The sequence below is a fragment of the Nilaparvata lugens genome, chromosome 1 (assembly GCF_014356525.2).
Source record: "Nilaparvata lugens isolate BPH chromosome 1, ASM1435652v1, whole genome shotgun sequence".
In the NCBI taxonomy this organism is placed as follows: domain Eukaryota; kingdom Metazoa; phylum Arthropoda; class Insecta; order Hemiptera; family Delphacidae; genus Nilaparvata; species Nilaparvata lugens.
The window spans coordinates 65692176-65713866 of NC_052504.1; the positions used below are offsets into that span (position 1 = coordinate 65692176).

Below are 21691 nucleotides of genomic sequence, written 5' to 3' on the forward strand. Positions count from 1 at the left end.
CTGTGCTTCGCAATCGCTTCCTGTTCTACTGAGCATTAACTCTAACAGAAACTGTAAACAAATAATCAATTCTCATCGGAGTGTTCACATAATTTACCGTTGATTCTACGTTTCTTCAAGGTTTCTGTTTTTGCTAATTAGAACAGAAACTCATTGGAAGGCACTTCAAACCTGTACCGGTACCTATGTTCTGTCCTTAAACAATTAGCAAATCATTATACTACTGTATCCTCATCTCACTATCCTTTATCACATCAAGTACCCTGAAGCACTATAATAGAACGCTGTTGAATTTTTCAAATATGATTGGAAGGTTCTTAAAAAGTTTGTCATTTCTTAAAAATGAATTCTCTACAGAAAGAAATATTAATCCATTATAAATTATTAAATAATTCATCTTAAATCTATTACGAAGCGTGGATGAGCAACAAAAATTAATTGTACTTACAAGCAATATATTTATACTTGGGCCATGATTCTTGGTATGCGACTCATAAAAGGAATTACATCGTAATCAATAGAAATCTTCAGAGTTAGTACATTACTTGGAAAGCCAACCCTTTCGTAAGCCAATTTCTGGACGGCACTTGAACATCCGAATAGTTTCAGATTTCTTAGTTCCTTGCAATATTCGACCAACATCCTGGAAAAATTGAGTTCATGGCTTGAAAGAGAGATTTTCAAATCAGCTTCTCTAAGGCGGGCCTTAGAGAAGGCATGCAGATACTCGGTTTAAACGGAGAAATGTCAGCTGTTCGTTTAAACCCCGTATGGAACACATTATGATAAACTAGTAATGCATATCTACAAATAAACGAGTTTAGCATTAAACGTAGTGTTAGCATAAGGCCCTAAGATAAGATGTAAGCTAGATAGTATAATACAGATTGTATTTCATTTAAAATATTGTTAATTTACATACTTGAGTATTTAATTTAATGAACTGATTAATTTAGAAATATATGTATGATTTTGTAGTCATTCTTTTCAAATGAAAAATGACGGCATGATATTCTATAATTTACAAATAAAATATTAAAATAGACATCCTACGATGTCTCAATTTTTTAAATCACAAGAATACTAAGTAGGTACCTGTTAGTACGAGTATGTATAAACGTATGTATAGACCTCAATTCTTCGAATTCCTTCATAGCTTAAATCCTTTCATGAAATTATACTGTTTTTCATAATCCTACTCTTACTCACAAAAAAATACTAAGAGTAAAAAATATTATAATTATTACAGAATTTATTACTAGTCAAGTCAAACTATATTTTTTAAGCCGTCTCACATGCAGAAAATGAGACATTTCAACATTAAAATGATTTACCTGATGCCATAACCTGTGATCCGAGTACAATAACTAACATCCAGGTTTCGCAATTTGAAGTTGCAATGTGATAATGTTTCCATTGTAGAATCACAAATGCAATCCATCCCAGACAGATTCAATGTGTGAAGACTGAAAAAAACGAGCACATTATAAACAGTTACTGAAAGACTGAAACCAAAACCTACAGTACCTTACTCTAGTGTTAATACACATCATAAATTAATTTCACGGACGTAGACGATAACCATGTTCATACCGTTCATAACGGTCAGTCCTCGAATAACGGGAAAGGCAACTGTAAGCATAATACTAAAAGCTAGAGCTAAAAAAAACAACAATTTTCTATAAACCGTTTCTAAATAATCCTGGAGATAACAGAAAAGAAAGAATAGGAGAGGTGGTGGATGCTTTTAATGAATATTTTTTGCAATGTTGGGAGAAAGTTAGCTGCATAGTTGCTTTCCTCGTCACATGAAAAACTCAATCAGGGTAAATCTTTGGGTACAAATTTACAGTTTCAACTGCAGCCTGTCACGGAGGATCAACTCATAAAAATTGTTAAAGATATGCGCGGTTTCTCAGCCCCAAGTATTGACGAGATCAATGCGAGCTTGATTAAAGACAATATTAACATTCTCCTTATCCCATAAATACACGTAATAAATTTAAGACTGACAACAGGGGTGTTTCCTGAGGATCTCAAACTACGGTTATACCAATTCACAAGTCTAGTTGTAAAAGTGATATGAACAACTACAGGCTCATTTCCTTGTTGATGTAGCATCCAACTATCAGAAAAGTGTGTCAAATTGCAATATCAGAGGTATTTGGATGAAAACAACTTGTTTTTTAAATTGTCAATTCGGCTTCAGTAGAAGCAACAATACCTGGGATGCACTGTTTGCTGTTAACAAGACATTCATGGAGGCAATGAATCGAGATGAGAAAGTATTATCAGTATTTATTGACCTGGCCAAGCCTTTCGTTTCGATAGACAGAGATATAATTTCTGTACAATCTGTTAAATAATAGAATTGATTCTTCCTACCTGCTTTCTAAAATTAACATATATATAAATACCATTGCTCGACGTCCTGGATTTTCATTTCATATTTCTCGCTCCAGAACGGTAAGCCATTATAACTTTCCTTTAAGTAGAGCTCAAAGAATTTTCAATACTTATTCGGAGCACTTGGACATCTTCTGGTTCTCCCCTTCCAAATTCCGAAGGATTTCATATGATTTAGTCTTGTAGTATGTGGTCCATCATTCCGTGATTTGCGCTTGCATTTCTTTTATTCAATTATCCTCATAAAGGCTAGTGTTAGTACATTACACAGACACTTTTTTCCTCTTTTCTATATACTAGTAATGATTATAGTTTAATAAGGTATGTGTGCATTTTTTCTTATTGAATTCAGTTACTGTATTTTTATTATTCTATATACGACTGTATATTTCTTCTATTTTTCGTCTTATTTCATTCTCATAATTTTATAATTAGCTATTTTTATAATTTATTATTTTCTCATATTTTCTATCTTCTTTTTATTGAAAATTGTATTATGTTGGAAATTATTGTATAGTGTGAAGGAGGCAAAATGGGTTTTTACCTGTTGTCTCCATGAATAAATAAATATACTTTTTGCTAAACTAAAGTTTAAGGGGGTGAGTGGCTTAGCCTTGGCCTGGTTTAAGAGCTATCTCTGTGATAGAAGACAGATGGTTTCCATTGGATCAAAAATATTAGTGGAGTCAGCGATGTGGAATATGGTGTGGTGCAGCTGCAGTACCCTTGTGCCACTTTTGTTCCTTGTGTACATAAATAACCTTGATAAGTTGAACATTGAAGGCGATCTCTTCGTATTTGCGGATAATACTGAAGTTATATTCAGGGGTGCAAGCTGGAATGAAACATTTTTTAAGGCTGAAATAGGAATGAAGAATCTGAAGACATGGCTTGATCAGAATATCCTCACTATGAATGTGGGTAAGTCAAAATGTCTGCCTATTGCACTCAGACCCTATAAGTGAGCCTCCAGTTAATCTAGTTTTGAAACTACACTCCTCTGATAATACCTATGTCACTGTTTGCAACTGTCAGACAATTGACAGGCTGAAGAGTTACAACTAACTAGGAGTTTTGATTCTAACCTGAGATATGAGAATAATATCAACAGTTTGCAACGTAAGCTTAGGAAAATTATTTATATTTTTCATCAGTTAAGCTTCATTCTGAATAAACAGGACATTAAGACAGTTTATTTTGCCAGTGTTCAATCGATCTTAAGTTATGGTGTTATTGCATGGGGAGGAGGAGCAGCTGAAACTTTGCACTGGAGCCTTTATATGTCATAATATGTTACATGAATTTCATAATTGAGGCCGGCTTGGAACTGGAGAGACAATATCCTACAGAGGCACTCTTCTCAATTATTGACAGAAACAGGGATTGTATGGTAACCGGGATAACACATAGTTACAATACAAGAAGCTCTACAAATGTGGGTCTACAGGTCCCTAGAATTGTCACTTTAATAAACCGCAACTAACCCATTCTACTTCCCCAACATTTTATTGAGGAAAGCACCATGCAAGAAATAATAGAGCCCACGGGAGGTATGTAATGTTTCCTTATAAAATAATAAATTATCAATGGTTGGCTGCATGGAATTGGTGCCGATAACTCAAGAGAATTTGCTCCAACCTTTATACAGGTATGTAGTTTCCAATAAGAATGATAAGAAACATTAATATAGAATAGAAGCTCTAATATGAAATCCTATTGGAACCCAATAATACCGAACCTCCTACAATAATATTATTGCATAATTTTACTTTACTCGTTTAATTTGACCTTGTTTTTTATATTGATTAATTCAACTGCGTTATGCTACTTCATTATCTCGTAGAAGCGCCAAAGTCAAGTATTGTTCAATATTAATTCAATATTTTGGGATTTATTGCACGACAACGTTGCTTCATACATGACTATATATATATCTCTTACATTCCTCAACTAACTTACAGGCCTACCTAAATCTTTTTTCTCTTGTATTGCCGTTTGTTCTTTGTTCTTCTTTCTACATCTTTAAAGATAATATTAATTTATTTTTCTAAAAACTTCTCAAACAAGTCAACAAGTCACAAAATATCACACTATAATGGTACCTACTCGCCCCACACACAAGTCTATAGTTATACCCATTGTTATCGTATAGTAGCTGATACAGCACTTAGAATAGTATATAAGCTCTAGTAATTAAGAATTTTTGTCACATTTCTGTATTTTGGGCAGTCACTATGCCGGTTTGTTTCAACAATAAATCTTTTTAAAAAGGATGTCACGTGTTCCGTTTACTTAACTGGCGCCCGAACAAACGGGACCGCAGACGTTTCGGTAAAGTTCAATTAACTTTTTTTTTCGCGACCAACTGTCTCGAATCCAAAACGCGAGTGTAACTCCTCATGTGCGGCCTACCCTCATCACTCTGGAACCAAGTGCACAGCCTTCCATCCTGGCACAGAGAAACAACACCTGGCGGCCCCTGACCAACAGAGAACCAAGCGACACGGATTCATCCACGGACGAGGACCAGGACGATCCAAGTACGCTCTCCAAACCAGTTGTGAGTACCAAACAAAAGAGCTTCATCAAACCCTCAAAACTGCATCCAGTCTTATCTTCAACTTCAGATATTTCAAAAATGGCAACAATCACTAAACCTATTCCACATGAACTCTTGAGATACATTCCTCATTACGATGGTACTTCTCACAAGTTACATCAATTCATATCTACTTGCGAAGACCTTTCTATCGGCTACTGTGCTGAAAACATTCAAGAAAAAGAAGCTAATCACTGGATTCTTTTCAAAGCTGCTATGTGCAAACTTGAAGGACCAGCCGAAGCAGTAGCATTCAACAACAGTTATTCTTCAATAAAAGACTTGATAAAATCACTGAAACAAAATTTTGCTGATAACAGATCTGTACCTGAACTCATTGCTGAGTTGACTGTGATGAAATCCTATCAAAGGGAACATCCTATTGAATTTTTGAACAGACTTAATGAAAAACGTACAAATGTAATCACTAAGTATAAGCTAGATGGTGTTACAGGTTTACTATTAGAAAATTTGATTTGTCAACTGAATGCTACACTTGTAAATACTTTTGTGCATGGAGTTCACCCAACATTAGGGTCACATTTGCAAGTACTACAAGTACAAGACCTAGATGATGCTAGGAATAAATTAATAAACGATTGTAGTATTGTATTACAGCAACTACGCTACAAAACCACTATTGAAACAATGAACAGGGTAGATGGTAAGAAACTTTCCAACAACACAACAACATTTAGAAATCCTAATTACGAACAAAACTTTCAAAAACAATGGTTACACGACAATTCTTTCGAACAAACACACAGACCCTTCCAAAGTAGACAACAATTTTCACCACACAATGTTCAACAAACTAACTTCCCCCAAAACTTTCAACAAAATTTTTCAAATCAAAGCTTCCAAAAACAAAACTATCGTCCAAACTTTCAACAACAACGTTTTCCACAACAAAGCTTTCAGCAGCGAAATAGTAATTTCAAACCTAACACACAAGTAAGTTCGTCAAACACAGTGTCTATGCGTACTCAAAGAACAGACCCTGTACAAAAATTGAAAACTTACAGATCACCATATGAAGTAAACTACTTAGAGGAAGAACCAGAAGATAGCTACAATCAGAACCCGATTGAAGCTATGCAATGTCAAATAAACACTTTGACTGAATCACGCAACAAACTCACGAACCATTTTTTAGGGTCAGGCCCCCAGTTTTCAGAGGACCCCCCAAGCGACTCGACTTGAACATCTTAAACAAATCTCTTCCTTACTTTCTCGATCAAAAGAAAAGAAAATGGCTAGTAGACACAGGATCTGCTAAAAATTATATGCATCCATCATTGGTCTCTCCTGAGATCACTCGATACAAGGAAGGCTTTATTGTAAAAACTCCTAATGGAGAAAGTAAAGGAAACGAATATATTTTTTTCAACACTGAAAATGTATTTTCCCAACCCCATAGAATAAAGATGTATATATTTGATTTCTCCACTAAGTATGACATACTTCTTGGAAATGAAACTTTACGTGCGTTTAAGATGAATGTAAACTTTGCTAATGATAAACTTGAATATAAGGATGGAATGAAAGAATTGATGTTTTTGCTAGATAATAAGAGTGTTACATTACAACCAGGCTATAACGTGATCTCAATCCCGGTTAAGTCAGCCCCAAATGTAACAACAGGATTAATTAAAGAAGTGAATACAGATGTATATACCGTTGAAGAAGGTATTGTAGAAATCACTGATAATAAATGTAAATGTGTTGTTTTTTCAAATGAGCTTCTGACTATCTATCCGGAGCCCATGGATGTAGAAGATGTAGAAGAAATTATAGAGCCAAAACAATTCACGACCAATTGTCCTGAAAGCTTGGCAGATATAATTCAAGATATACCAACTATATTACGAACAAGTCACATGAACGAGGAAGAAAAACTTAAAATAATTAGCCTAGTTCAGCAATTCCCTGAAATAATAAAACGAGAAAATGATCCCTTGAGTAGTACAAATTTGCTAAAACATACAATCAATACGAAAGACGATCTTCCCGTCAACACAAAAAACTACAGATACCCACAGATTTATAGGGAAGACATTGAACTTGAAATCGACAAACTACTACAAAACAAAATTATCCAATACTCCAATTCGCCATACAACAGCCCTATTTGGGTGGTTCCCAAAAAACCCGACGCATCAGGCAAGCGGAAAATCCGTATGGTTCTAGATTACCGTAAATTGAATGATAAAACTATTGATGATAAATTCCCCCCACCCAACATTGAAGATCTGTTTGGCAAAATAGGCAGGGCTACATACTTTTCAGCCATTGATCTGGCCTCCGGTTTTCATCAAATCCAAATGTACCCGCAATCCGTACCTAAGACAGCTTTCTCAACAGAGCATGGACATTACGAGTTTTTACGTATGCCGTTTGGGTTAAAGAATGCACCCCCTACGTTTCAGAGGGCCATGAACATCATTTTTTCAAGAATGACCATGTACTGGTATACATGGATGATATAATAATTTTCTCTGATAGCCTTGAAGAACATTTAAAGCATTTGAAATCGGTATTTATGAAACTAAAAGAACACAATTTGAAAATTCAACTTGATAAGACTGAGTTTTTCAAGCGTGAGTTGTTGTATTTAGGGCACATCATTTCGGAAAAAGGTGTGATGCCTAACCCCTCTAAAGTTGAAGCCATAAAAAACTTTCCAATCCCTAAGACCGCCAAAGAAATCAAACAATTTCTTGGACTGACCGGTTACTATCGCAAAATGATTCGAAACTATGCTAAAATAGCTAAACCACTCACTGCTGCTTTGAGAAAAGATGTAAAGATCAATCCCAATAGCAAGGACTACAGGGGGGCTTTTGAAAATTTGAAACTAATGTTACAAAACAGCCCCATCCTACAATCACCTGACTTCTCGAAACAGTTTCTTGTCATCACAGACGCGAGCAACTTTGCTATCGGAGGTGGCAATGACTTTTTAGGCTTCGGCAACGAAGACCTACCCTTTCATGGCTTTGACGACGTAACAAACTGAGTACAAACTGAATTCAAATATCAATTCAAATTTACTGTAATGTTTATTATGATATATCATTTTAAACTATGGCTCCCCTTATAAACAAATTATATCATATATTTTACCAATATTTAAACTCTGAAGTTTGGATACTGACAATTGAATACATCCTCATCGAATTTGATTAATAAAGTGATCAATCTTATAAATCTAATATGAAAAATACTTCACTAATAAATACATGAAATGAAGAACAAAATACAATTTTATACAGTACATAATTACAATTGAATTGAATAAATCAAATTAATAAGATACTAATTAATTAAGCAGGTTTCTCATACTCATTGTATAACTATACTAATTGTCAACATGTTTCAACCAAACATACCTAATTCTTTTTACAAATTTACCTTTAGCATAAGAAATCGGATTCAACTAACTCACTTAGCTTATAATAATTATTACATTATAATTCATTGTACAACATATATTATTTGAATAATTTCTACATAGCCTAACCTACTTCATGACCTAATTTATAAAGACATCTACTCATATCATGTTTATTCAAATAATTGCTTCAATAATAACATAATTACTTCATATGCTAACCACGTGGTTACATTGTAAACTAAATAATATCTTTATTTCACTTCTCTCCTAACTATAAATCTACATTGCTATACGCAATCTACATTTACCAGCCATCAACTTATGCTATAGCTATATACAAGGGTTAACACAAAACACAGTGGGCCATGTGGTTTCTATTGTAAATGTGTCTGTGAATAACGTTTAGAATACTGTTAGCAAGTTTCTATGAAAGAATTGATTCTGTTTCAAACTATTCTGAATAGCTAGGTAGGCTATTCAAATGTATTCTCAATAGTTTCGAGAAACGGTTCTTTTTATTATTCTAGCTCTTCGAGTGTCCATATTCTTACAATACAATATGTTCAGAGCACGTGTTACAACAAATAACAGAAATCTACAATTTTTAAATTTTAGGAGAGCATGTGGTCGCCATTTGTGGCTCAAGCACTTATAGTACTGTATACTAGCTCTAGTAATTAAGATTTTTTGTCTCATTTCTGTATTTTGGGCAGTCACTATGCCGGTTTGTTTCAACAATAAATCTTTTTAAAAAGTATGTCACGTGTTCCGTTTACTTAACTTATGACTCATGTGGGACTGTTTCTTTGTTGTTGTGTCAGTGCACATTAATAATAATGTATTGTGTAGGTTCTATTTTGTATGATTGTTTTGAGCCATTGGTTGATGAGACTGTATCGTAATTATGTTTATTATTTATTAGTTTTATTACCTAGCAATAATATTCTTGGATGATAATAAAATATATTTTTGTAGATTGGTTCTTATTACTATGTAAGTTAACCTATTGCCTAAAACCTTCTTTTATGTATGTATCTTTGTTCACTGGATGTGACAAAAAATTATTGAATTGAATGCTAACGTTTGAAATTGCGATCCTAGAGGTATTTATATCTATATCCTAGATAGCTCTCCAAGATATAAATACCTATAGGATCGCAGATAGCTCTTTGAGTTAACGGACACTTTGACTTCAACTAGATTGACAGGCTGACATAGAGGAGAAGTGAGGGTAGAGAGTAGAAAAGAGCTTAGCTGAACGGCTTTAAAATAACCCAGCACCCTTATCTGCACCACTTTTGTTTTTACGCGTTCAACTACATATGCACCTTCTCAGCTGAACTCTCCACTACACTATACCCTCGCCGGTCTGATATGATTCCAGCCTTAGCAAAATGTTGTTTTGCTATTAGAAGTATTCTTCTAAACCGATAGGAATAGAAAGTACAGTACGGTTGTTTCTTTGTAAGTCTGTTTCCTTTAAAAAAATAAATCAATGTATAAATAAATATAATGAAAATTACTTTACTGAATGAAAATCAATGGAAGTATTCTATCATGAAACCGTAAAAAATAAATGTGCGAGTTTATAAAACTCCAAGTGGATTACAAGTAAAGAAGTAACATTTTCATTTGCTAGTCATAATTCCAAATCATGTGGATGGATTCATTTTACGGCTGCTTTACGCGCATACGTATAAAGCATATGTTCTATATTTATCTATGTTAATGGAGAATTATAATTACAATAAAGAAGTTACGGTACTCTTCAACTACCATTAAATACTTACTCTTTACACTTCATCAGGAAAGAGTTAATAGCAGATACATTTCCTAAGCTCGAACAATGTGACAGTTCCAACATCTGCAATTTTGAATGATATAGGGTGAAAGCTTCCAAACATCCAGTGGTAAACCAAATGCAATGATTTAATATCAAGGCATTCAGATCCTGTGAAATATATATAAATTATAATATTACTCATCCAATATGAAGGAGATCAAGGAACTCGAATATAGTATATCGAATGCAAAATTGTAATAATAACATTAAAAAATGTACAACATTTTGTTTTCGAATCCAATACAAATTGAATGAAAAAATTGTCTGTTACTAAAAAGTTACTAGTGGCCTGGTCAGGTTAGTATCGTGGGTAATCGAAATTATCCCATTTCATTTACTGGAGAAGACGTTTTGTTATACCAGCACTGGGAGTCCAAGTTGTCATGCATCACAATTGTGGAAGTCATTTCAACTGACGTCATTCACTTTCCGAGACCATTCACGCACAACATCATCATGATGTTTTCTGCGTAAACTTGAATCAATCTTTGTTAGATTTATGCTCAACTATTGCCTTTTGCTTGCAATAACGAATAACTAGCACTTAGCGGAAGACTCAAGTGAGGCGGCCATATCTGTATGTCTATAGCTCAACAAAAATTCACGATCTAACCGCGCCGATCACAGGGTGTTTGGTAGGGATGACAAGATGTTCAGCTCTGTAAAAGTTGCTGCCGTACCGCTTGTCTGTGTCTTATGATATGTAATCAGAATTCGAAAAATGACCCTAGTAAATAGAACACTAAGGACTTCTAAGGGAATTCGTTAAATGAAACTGTGCCCAGACCGCGGGACCTAACCGCGGGTTAAATGAATCGAACGCGGGCCAAGGGCGATCATACTCATGGGCAGGGGAGGGGAGGCCGTGGCTCCTCCCTTGCTCTCAGGAAAAATAGGCCTCACAAATAGAATAAAAACACAAATTTTACATAATATTACCATATTACGTTTATTTTTATAATTGTTTCTAATTCAGTGACATTTAGTTATTTATGATATCTAGTTTGAATTGAATTGATTTGTTTGTTTTTGAAGTATAAAATGTTATTTCAATAAGTGATATTAACTCACAGGATCCCTACAGAGTGGGAAACCTCAAATGTGGTGTCAATACACAAGAAGAAGGATAGAGCTAACCCAGAGAATTATTGTGGAATGAGCCTCTTGAACACTGCATACAAGTTATATGCTGACATCCTGAATAGACGCCTGAGAGTTATTGCAGAAACACTGATAGGAGAAGAGCAGATGGGATTTCGCCGAGGAAGATCATGTATGGATGCTGTATTCACCTTAAAGCAGATCATTGAGAAAAATCGTGAATACAATTGTGAAACTCACATGGCGTTTATTGATTGGCAGAAAGCATTTGACAACGTTTCAAGGGCCAAATTGTGGGACATAATGCTCGTAAAAGGATATCCCAAACATCTTGTTCTGCAATTGCGGGTGCATACACCAATACAGATATCGTTATCACGTCCGGCAATTATAGAAAAACGGGAAAAATCAAAATAAATGAAGGTGTAAGACAAGGGTGCCCAATGTCGCCTACTCTCTTCAATATATACACTGACGAGATTCTGGAAATTTGGAATCGATATGTTGACGCAGGGATGGAGCTCTGCAATAATGTTTTTATGAATTCTTTACTATATGCTGACGACACTGTGATCATTTTCAACACTGAAGATAAACTACAATATGCTATTTTCAAGTTAAACGAAATTGGGTTGGACTTTGGCATGAAAATCTCACCTCAAAAATCCAAGATAATGGCATTCAGGGGAAAGTGGCCAGTCAGATCAAAAATCGTGATAGACAATCAAGCATTAGATCAAGTGAGAGACTTCAGCTACTTGGGATGCCGCATTTCATTCGATAAGGATGAAGATGTTGGTGAAAAAGTGGCGAGATTCAGTGCGGTCTGTGGCACTATAAGACGAGCTATAGGAAGGCGAACGAGACAAGATACCCAGCTGAAGTTTTACAAAACAATGGCGATACCGTTAATAACATACGGTAGTGAGGCATGGATCTTAAACAGACAAACTGAATAACATAAAAGCTGCTGAAATGAGAATTTTACGAGCGGTCAAAGGTTGTAGTAGACTGGATAAAATAAGGAATCACAACATAAGAGCTGAATTGAATGTAGAACCGCTATTGGATATTCTGAAGAAATATCGGGAAAATTGGTCTACTCATTTATTCAGAATGTCATCCAATAGGCTCCCAATATTAGCATGGGAGTACAAACCCGAAGGAAAGCGAGGCATAGGAAGACCAAGGAAGAAATGGATGCCGGTACAGGCCAATAGAGCCTAATCCTTGTAAGAAGATGATGATGATGATGATGATGATATTAGCTTAATCTAGATTTTGATTTGGACTGTTGTATAAATTTTAAAAGGGACAATTTTGAGCCTGATGTGCCTTCTTATATAAGTGAAATAATTGAACATGACTAAATAAATAAATAAAATAGTTTTGAGGCCTCATCTTATAAGTAGGTAGCCGGCGAGATGCTAGCAGTTGGTCAACTACACTATTTAATTCTTCCATAAATTGCAACACTTGAAGTTGCTACAACCATTTTTTCAAGTCGAGAAACTTGTTTATCACACTACTATTGAGCTAAACTCACTGTTAGGCTGAACTCAAAGTTTTATTGGACTGGTTATGGTAGCATCAACCGAAAATATTTGTTCTATCTGTCCATAAATAATTTGATGTGATAACCTTGAATAGATTTATTCAATATGCATAGGATAATATTTACTTACACCTACTGTAATACCACCTTCACATCTAACTTAAAGAAAATTCAATGCAACTTTAATCAAAATTCAAGAGAATCAATATTTTGTGAAATATAATAAATAAATAATTTTATTTCCATCATAAATTTCACTTGACATTCATTTTAAGTTTTGGAAATTATATGACCACTTTGACAAGTTGTGTGGCCATTGTTAGTAATGTATTTAATTGTAATTACTTAATTGTTAAGACATAGATTTTTGTTTGGTTATTGTCTGTAGGATTTCAATAATTTCATCAGTTTTTTCTACTGGTAAGTTACTTTTTGTAAGGAGGTCTCTGATTATGGATATAGTTTCATCGATTGGAATGTTGGTGTACATGTTTGTTATATCAAAGGATGCTAGGGTTGAGTTGAACGGAATGTGAGTGTCTTTCAGTTTTGAGATAAGCTCATCACTGTTTTTGAGGTGTGTATTGTTGTTTAGATCAATTACTTTTCTAAGTGTATGGTCTAGGTGTTTTGCAAGTTTGTAGGCTGGTGCTTCGCGGTAGTTTACTATGGGTCGGATGGGAATGTTGGGTTTGTGTAATTTTGGGAGTGTTTGTAGGGTCGGTGCTGATGGGTGGATTTGTTTGAGTGTCCTTTTTTCTGTTGCTGATATTATATGTTTTGCATTGTTGATTGTTTTCTTTATGGTTATGTGGTATTCGTTTGTTGGGTCTGATTTGAGTTGTTTTATGTTGTTTTTAGTAATGAAATCCATGGTTTTTTGGTCAAGGTCTTTTTTGTTTATGATTACGGTGGTGTTCCCCTTATCTGCTTTGACAAATTTCAAGTTGTTATCATTTGCTTTATTCTGTAAATCTCTTATTATTTGGGCTTCATTGTTGAGGGAGTTTTTGGTTTGTGTTTTGTTGCTTTTGATTACTTTTAATGTTTCATGTCTTAGTTCATCTTGAATATGTGATTCAGTATGATGTATGGATGTCTCTGTTTCAATAACTATCTGTTTCAATGTGCCATTATTGCATTTGTAGGATAGGTTGTGTTTGAGGCCTTTGTCAAGAATATCAAGTTCTTTCTTTGTGAATTCTGTATTTGTTAGGTTTACAGTTCTTTTGTAGAATTCATGGTTGGATTCAATGGCTGTGTGTGGAGGGGTTAGGTTAGCAATTTTCTTATTGTGTGTCTCTTCTATTTTTTTGGTTTTTTTGTTTAATCCAGTGATGGGTTGTGATGGCTAATTCTTGAAAGAAGTCATGTCCATAAGTGTAAGAGATTTCTAGGTGTAGTTTCAAAAGTTTGGAGTTGAGCAGTTCTTTTTGTTTGTATAGGTCTTTGATGTTTTCTTTGATCATTATCTTTTCAGCTTTGGTTTTGGCAATTTTAGCAGGTCTGGAATCATTTTTAATTTTGATTTTGGCATACTTTGGAGTGAGATTTGAGTTTAGACATGTTTTGTTAAATTTAATGTGGAGTTGTTTCTTCCTAACCTTAAACATTGTTGATCTGTAGTTGAGGATCATTGCTTGTCTGGCAGAATTAAAGGTGATGATTTCTTGATCCATTCCGAGCTGCTTTGTATAAACACACTTTTTCTATGTATTTTAACACGACATGCAGTCAAATTATTGAGTAAATATTAAAAACTTTTACTTACTGACTGGAGTACTTTCAATTGCTTGGCAATCATTTTCAACAGTGTAGACCGGAAATGTTTTGATGGTTAGGAAGATTTGTGGTGTTTATTATATGATCAAAAAGTTTGTTGGATTTGAAATTCAGCTGTTTAAGGTGAATTTGATATTCTTGACAAAGGCCTCAAACACAACCTATCCTACAAATGCAATAATGGCACATTGAAACAGATAGTTATTGAAACAGAGACATCCATACATCATACTGAATCACATATTCAAGATAAACTAATACATGAAACATTAAAAGTAATCAAAAGCAACAAAACACAAACCAAAAAACTCCCTCAACAATGAAGCCCAAATAATAAGAGATTTACAGAATAAAGCAAATGATAACAACTTGAAATTTGTCAAAGCAGATAAGGGGAACACCACCGTAATCATAAACAAAAAAGACCTTGACCAAAAACCATGGATTTCATTACTAAAAACAACATAAAACAACTCAAATCAGACCCAACAAACGAATACCACATAACCATAAAGAAAACAATCAACAATGCAAAACATATAATATCAGCAACAGAAAAAAGGACACTCAAACAAATCCACCCATCAGCACCGACCCTACAAACACTCCCAAAATTACACAAACCCAACATTCCCATCCGACCCATAGTAAACTACCGCGAAGCACCAGCCTACAAACTTGCAAAACACCTAGACCATACACTTAGAAAAGTAATTGATCTAAACAACAATACACACCTCAAAAACAGTGATGAGCTTATCTCAAAACTGAAAGACACTCACATTCCGTTCAACTCAACCCTAGCATCCTTTGATATAACAAACATGTACACCAACATTCCAATCGATGAAACTATATCCATAATCAGAGACCTCCTTACAAAAAGTAACTTACCAGTAGAAAAAACTGATGAAATTATTGAAATCCTACAGACAATAACCAAACAAAACTATTTCACTTATGACAATAAGTTCTATCTACAAGATGAAGGTTTACCCATGGGGTCACCAATTAGTAGCTTATTTATGATATCTAGTTTGAATTGAATTGATTTGTTTGTTTTTGAAGTATAAAATGTTATTTCAATAAGTGATATTAACTCACAGGATCCCTACAGAGTGGGAAACCTCAAATGTGGTGTCAATACACAAGAAGAAGGATAGAGCTAACCCAGAGAATTATTGTGGAATGAGCCTCTTGAACACTGCATACAAGTTATATGCTGACATCCTGAATAGACGCCTGAGAGTTATTGCAGAAACACTGATAGGAGAAGAGCAGATGGGATTTCGCCGAGGAAGATCATGTATGGATGCTGTATTCACCTTAAAGCAGATCATTGAGAAAAATCGTGAATACAATTGTGAAACTCACATGGCGTTTATTGATTGGCAGAAAGCATTTGACAACGTTTCAAGGGCCAAATTGTGGGACATACTGCTCGTAAAAGGATATCCCAAACATCTTGTTCTGCAATTGCGGGTGCATACACCAATACAGATATCGTTATCACGTCCGGAAATTATAGAAAAACGGTAAAAATCAAAATAAATGAAGGTGTAAGACAAGGGTGCCCAATGTCGCCTACTCTCTTCAATATATACACTGACGAGATTCTGGAAATTTGGAATCGATATGTTGACGCAGGGATGGAGCTCTGCAATAATGTTTTTATGAATTCTTTACTATATGCTGACGACACTGTGATCATTTTCAACACTGAAGATAAACTACAATATGCTATTTTCAAGTTAAACGAAATTGGGTTGGACTTTGGCATGAAAATCTCACCTCAAAAATCCAAGATAATGGCATTCAGGGGAAAGTGGCCAGTCAGATCAAAAATCGTGATAGACAATCAAGCATTAGATCAAGTGAGAGACTTCAGCTACTTGGGATGCCGCATTTCATTCGATAAGGATGAAGATGTTGGTGAAAAAGTGGCGAGATTCAGTGCGGTCTGTGGCACTATAAGACGAGCTATAGGAAGGCGAACGAGACAAGATACCCAGCTGAAGTTTTACAAAACAATGGCGATACCGTTAATAACATACGGTAGTGAGGCATGGATCTTAAACAGACAAACTGAATAACATAAAAGCTGCTGAAATGAGAATTTTACGAGCGGTCAAAGGTTGTAGTAGACTGGATAAAATAAGGAATCACAACATAAGAGCTGAATTGAATGTAGAACCGCTATTGGATATTCTGAAGAAATATCGGGAAAATTGGTCTACTCATTTATTCAGAATGTCATCCAATAGGCTCCCAATATTAGCATGGGAGTACAAACCCGAAGGAAAGCGAGGCATAGGAAGACCAAGGAAGAAATGGATGCCGGTACAGGCCAATAGAGCCTAATCCTTGTAAGAAGATGATGATGATGATGATGATGATGATATTAGCTTAATCTAGATTTTGATTTGGACTGTTGTATAAATTTTAAAAGGGACAATTTTGAGCCTGATGTGCCTTCTTATATAAGTGAAATAATTGAACATGACTAAATAAATAAATAAAATAGTTTTGAGGCCTCATCTTATAAGTAGGTAGCCGGCGAGATGCTAGCAGTTGGTCAACTACACTATTTAATTCTTCCATAAATTGCAACACTTGAAGTTGCTACAACCATTTTTTCAAGTCGAGAAACTTGTTTATCACACTACTATTGAGCTAAACTCACTGTTAGGCTGAACTCAAAGTTTTATTGGACTGGTTATGGTAGCATCAACCGAAAATATTTGTTCTATCTGTCCATAAATAATTTGATGTGATAACCTTGAATAGATTTATTCAATATGCATAGGATAATATTTACTTACACCTACTGTAATACCACCTTCACATCTAACTTAAAGAAAATTCAATGCAACTTTAATCAAAATTCAAGAGAATCAATATTTTGTGAAATATAATAAATAAATAATTTTATTTCCATCATAAATTTCACTTGACATTCATTTTAAGTTTTGGAAATTATATGACCACTTTGACAAGTTGTGTGGCCATTGTTAGTAATGTATTTAATTGTAATTACTTAATTGTTAAGACATAGATTTTTTTTTTGGAGTTCAGTTCATCACTTTACAGACATTTTAGCGCACGACGTCTGTAGCATCCTGTAAACTTTAATCACTATTCCCAACAAGCCAAGATAGCCAGCAAGAAGCAAAAATCAAATATAACAAGACAACGTACATGAGTAGATCTCCGTTCAGCACAATGATATACAAACATACAATTGACAAAAAAACAAAGCAGCATACAAAAACAATACCCAAACTGAAAAACAACTGGATTCATGAATTTCTAATCAACATAATCAACTCTAAATAAACAGTAATACAAAAAATTTCAAACCGGGTTGATTCTTAGAACATCAACATCCGTTTGGACCCATAGCCATGCTTTAATTTTCTTTAGAAATTTATTCTTATTATTACATTTCCTGATATCTATTGGCAAACTATTAAAATATTGTGTACCCAAGTAATTGAAGGAATTTTTGAAAATCATTGTACTAACTTCTTGAGATCTGAAAAAATTTGAAACTGCTCATCTAGTATTATAAATCAAGTTATCTGTACCCGTATTTCCACTTTTTTCATAGAATAATCGCAGAGCCCTGAATACAAAAAGATACTGAACCGGCAAGACATTAATTGTTTTATAAAGTGGAAAAGAGCTTTCACGCCTTGGTTTCTTCAGAACTATTCTTATAAAGTGATTTTGAGTAGTTCTAATTGGTTTTATCAACGTTTTAAAGGTTCCACCCCAGCATGTTATGCCATATTGCAAATTCGAGTGTACCAATGCAAAGTATAGCATTCTTAACACTTTTTCATCACAGAAGTATCGCAAGTAATAAAATTTCCTGATTGACATTGTCATCTTATTATGCAATTTATTAATTTGGTAATTCCATCTCATTTTCTCGTCAAAGATTAACCCAAGATACCTGAATTGCTGAACTTTTTCTATTTCTTTGTTATCATAAATTAAGTTACAGTCGAAATCGAATGGTCTGGTACTAAAATTTATATACTTTGTTTTTCCAACATTTATTTCCATATTATTTTTAAAACACCAGCCACTCAGCAGCCCAAGGTCCTGAACTACCTTATTGTAAATATCCTGAGGATTTTGACCAGTATAAAAAATTGCTATGTCATCGGCAAATGCAGAAACATCACCATTGAAATTCTGGCCTAATAAATCATTGATAAATATAAAAAACAAGGTTGCCGAAAGAATTGACACCTGGGGTACCCCAGGGTTTTCTATACTTATTTCCTGTTATTTCTATTACTTATATTTATACTAAATATTGAATAAAAGTATAAAAAATGAATATATTTTTACTCACTTTGAAATGGACAACAACTGGATGCAGACAAAGGCTATTGAGTTTACAGCACCTAGTCAGATCAATGTGCTTGATTTTCACATTTTTGCCCAAAAGATATTTCAAATCATCCTGGGTAACAGAATCACATTCGTGAATGACCAACGTCCTCAAATTATGACATGTGCGTGAAAGAATCTGTAACAAGCCGATCGATAAAATAATGAAACATATAGTGAGGTCCACGTTATAATGACAGTATTTGATCAACTTTGGTTTTGCTATCCTTGTCTATCATTCGACAAAGCCGGTGGTACTATCCTTTTCTATGTCCACAACGATGCCAAGTGTGTTTTTGACAGTGTAGAAATATAATTAATTAAAGCAGAGAATCGGCATCGCTATTCTCCTATCTTTATCCACTGTCATTATAACGTGGACCTCACTATAGTAAGTTGATTCGTAGTTTTTGTTAAACCCCTAGAAAGCTGATCTATATGAAAATTACGTTGAAGGTAATCACTCGTTAAAATCACGACTGTGGTGAATAATTGATATAAAATAAGTTCTGAAAACAAATCAGACTTTTATAAACAGAAATTGGTTGCTCATATCATTACCATAGAGAAACAATAACGTAAGATATCCCATGATATACTGTAAGGCGTTTATGTCGCAACTTTTACTGTTATCTCAAGCCGATTACTGTCGATTATTATCGATTTTTACTGTTTTGTTAGGGTAAGAGTGTATGAACGGCACAGTATGAGAGACTACGAGCGTCACACAGCTTCACGAAACAGAACTACGTGGACTATCGGCTTGAGATAACAGAAAAAGTTGCCATTGATGTCATAACCATAGAGAAACAATAGCGTAAGTTTATTACGCTATTGTTTATCTATGTCATTACTCACTAGTTAGGGTAGATAATAATCAATTACAAGATGTGTGCAGGTAACCGCTGGAGGTTTGTTGCAGTGCACGCCAACTCGCCAAGACATGCTGCTAAAGTCTGCCTCAATCCCAATCTGCTTTGCATGTTATTCGTAAGCATGAATAAAAACCTCAATTTATTTATTCACGTATCATACAATTTTAACAACACAATTACAATTATAAAATGAATATTAGAACCCACATAGACTATTACGTCCGTGTGTGGGAGCAGTTCTTAAGATTAGTTGTGTTACAATAAAAAATATTGGGCTATAAGTATAAGATACATACGGTAAATGAAATAAAAATAGATTATATTTAATATATTTTTAGGATTAATTATATAAAAAAAATCAATTTGAATTTGAGAAGGAAGAAAAGATAGATCCATTGGAAGAAAATTAGACAATCGGCTTGTAATAATACCTATTTTTATAATTTATTAATAATTATTATTTTCATCACACCAGAACAGCCGGAATCGCTTTTTGCAAAATGTATTTGGTAAGAAAAACAGATTAAAATTTGAATTTCAAACATAAGGTGATTTGATTAAATTCTCTGCATCCTGCCATCCAACATACATTAACCATTCAGAAATTCTGTGCTTTAACACTACAGTGACTCGGCCCGCCCCAGCCTCAACTATTTCTGGAGGAAGGTTTCTATACAGCCATTGCGAAATGTAAAATGAATTGTGCCTTTGCAAACTGATACTAATAGTAGGATTAAATAAACGTGACATTGTTTGGTTTCTGGTTAGATGACTGTGTTGAATCTCTCTGAAAAAAGTGTCCTTATTATTGAAAATGTAAATTACTAAAGTTTTTATGAAAATCTGCCTAACATTCATTACTGGAAATACATTGAATAGTAGATTGGTGGGAAAACGCTGGTTTTTTTGTAATATGGTTTTAATTATCAACCTCTGGGCGACCGACAGAGGCTCCAAGACCGCCAATGACGCACCTCCCCACGCCAGAATGCCATACTGCAGCAAAGACTGCACATACGCAAAGTACACTGTCCTGCAGCGATCCACAGTAAGCACTTGGCCCAGCCGTGAGAAGGCATAGATTAATTTTCTCAAACGGTTCTTCAGCCCTTGTACATGAGGAACCCAGCTTAATTTACTATCCAGGATGACTCCTAAATATTTATAATGAGCAACCCGTTCAATTATGCCACAGCCGCAGGCCTCCGACTGAGGATCGTCACAGGTGTGCATCCTTAACACATAGCGATCACAGTCAATATCTTGTCGACCAATAAATGGAAGATGTTTGATTTTTTCAATATTAACTGTAAGAGAGTTATGGTCAAACCAATTTCTAATTTTGGCAAGGTCATGGGATGCGTGCTTGTATGCCTCACCCCACGTGCAGCCCTCAGATACCACAGCCGTATCATCCGCAAACAAGAACAGTTTCCCTTTAATTTTCAATTTGCTTATATTATCAATATAAATCAAGAACAATAGAGGGCCCAATGTACTGCCCTGGACTACTCCGTACTCTATTGGTAATAGTTTGCTAAGAGATCCATTGATTGAGACAATTTGTGAGCGATTCCCTAGATAACTAGTGAACCACTCCAATTCTCTATTTCTCACTCCTATTGTTTCCAGTTTTTTGTAAAGCTTTGTCCTATCAATCGCATCAAAAGCTTTTGCTATATCTAAAAATGTAATCAAAACCTTCTTCTTATTTCCTAATTTTGTAGCT

General features: G+C 34.6%; 1 protein-coding gene across 1 annotated transcript in view; it reads right to left on the reverse strand.

Annotated features, from left to right (window-relative positions):
- Positions 1 to 20047, reverse strand: part of LOC111043956 (F-box/LRR-repeat protein 15) — a 35780-nt gene extending 15733 nt beyond the window's left edge. The window contains exons 1-5 of the mRNA XM_022329003.2: positions 19973 to 20047; positions 19050 to 19226; positions 10193 to 10353; positions 1335 to 1466; positions 449 to 643 (exon numbers count right to left, since the gene is read on the reverse strand). Coding sequence (XP_022184695.2) covers positions 460 to 643; positions 1335 to 1466; positions 10193 to 10353; positions 19050 to 19226; positions 19973 to 20032 — 714 coding nt within the window. The 5' untranslated portion in view covers positions 20033 to 20047 and the 3' untranslated portion in view covers positions 449 to 459. The remainder of the gene's footprint in view (positions 1 to 448; positions 644 to 1334; positions 1467 to 10192; positions 10354 to 19049; positions 19227 to 19972) is intronic.
- Positions 20048 to 21691: the final 1644 nt, after the last annotated feature.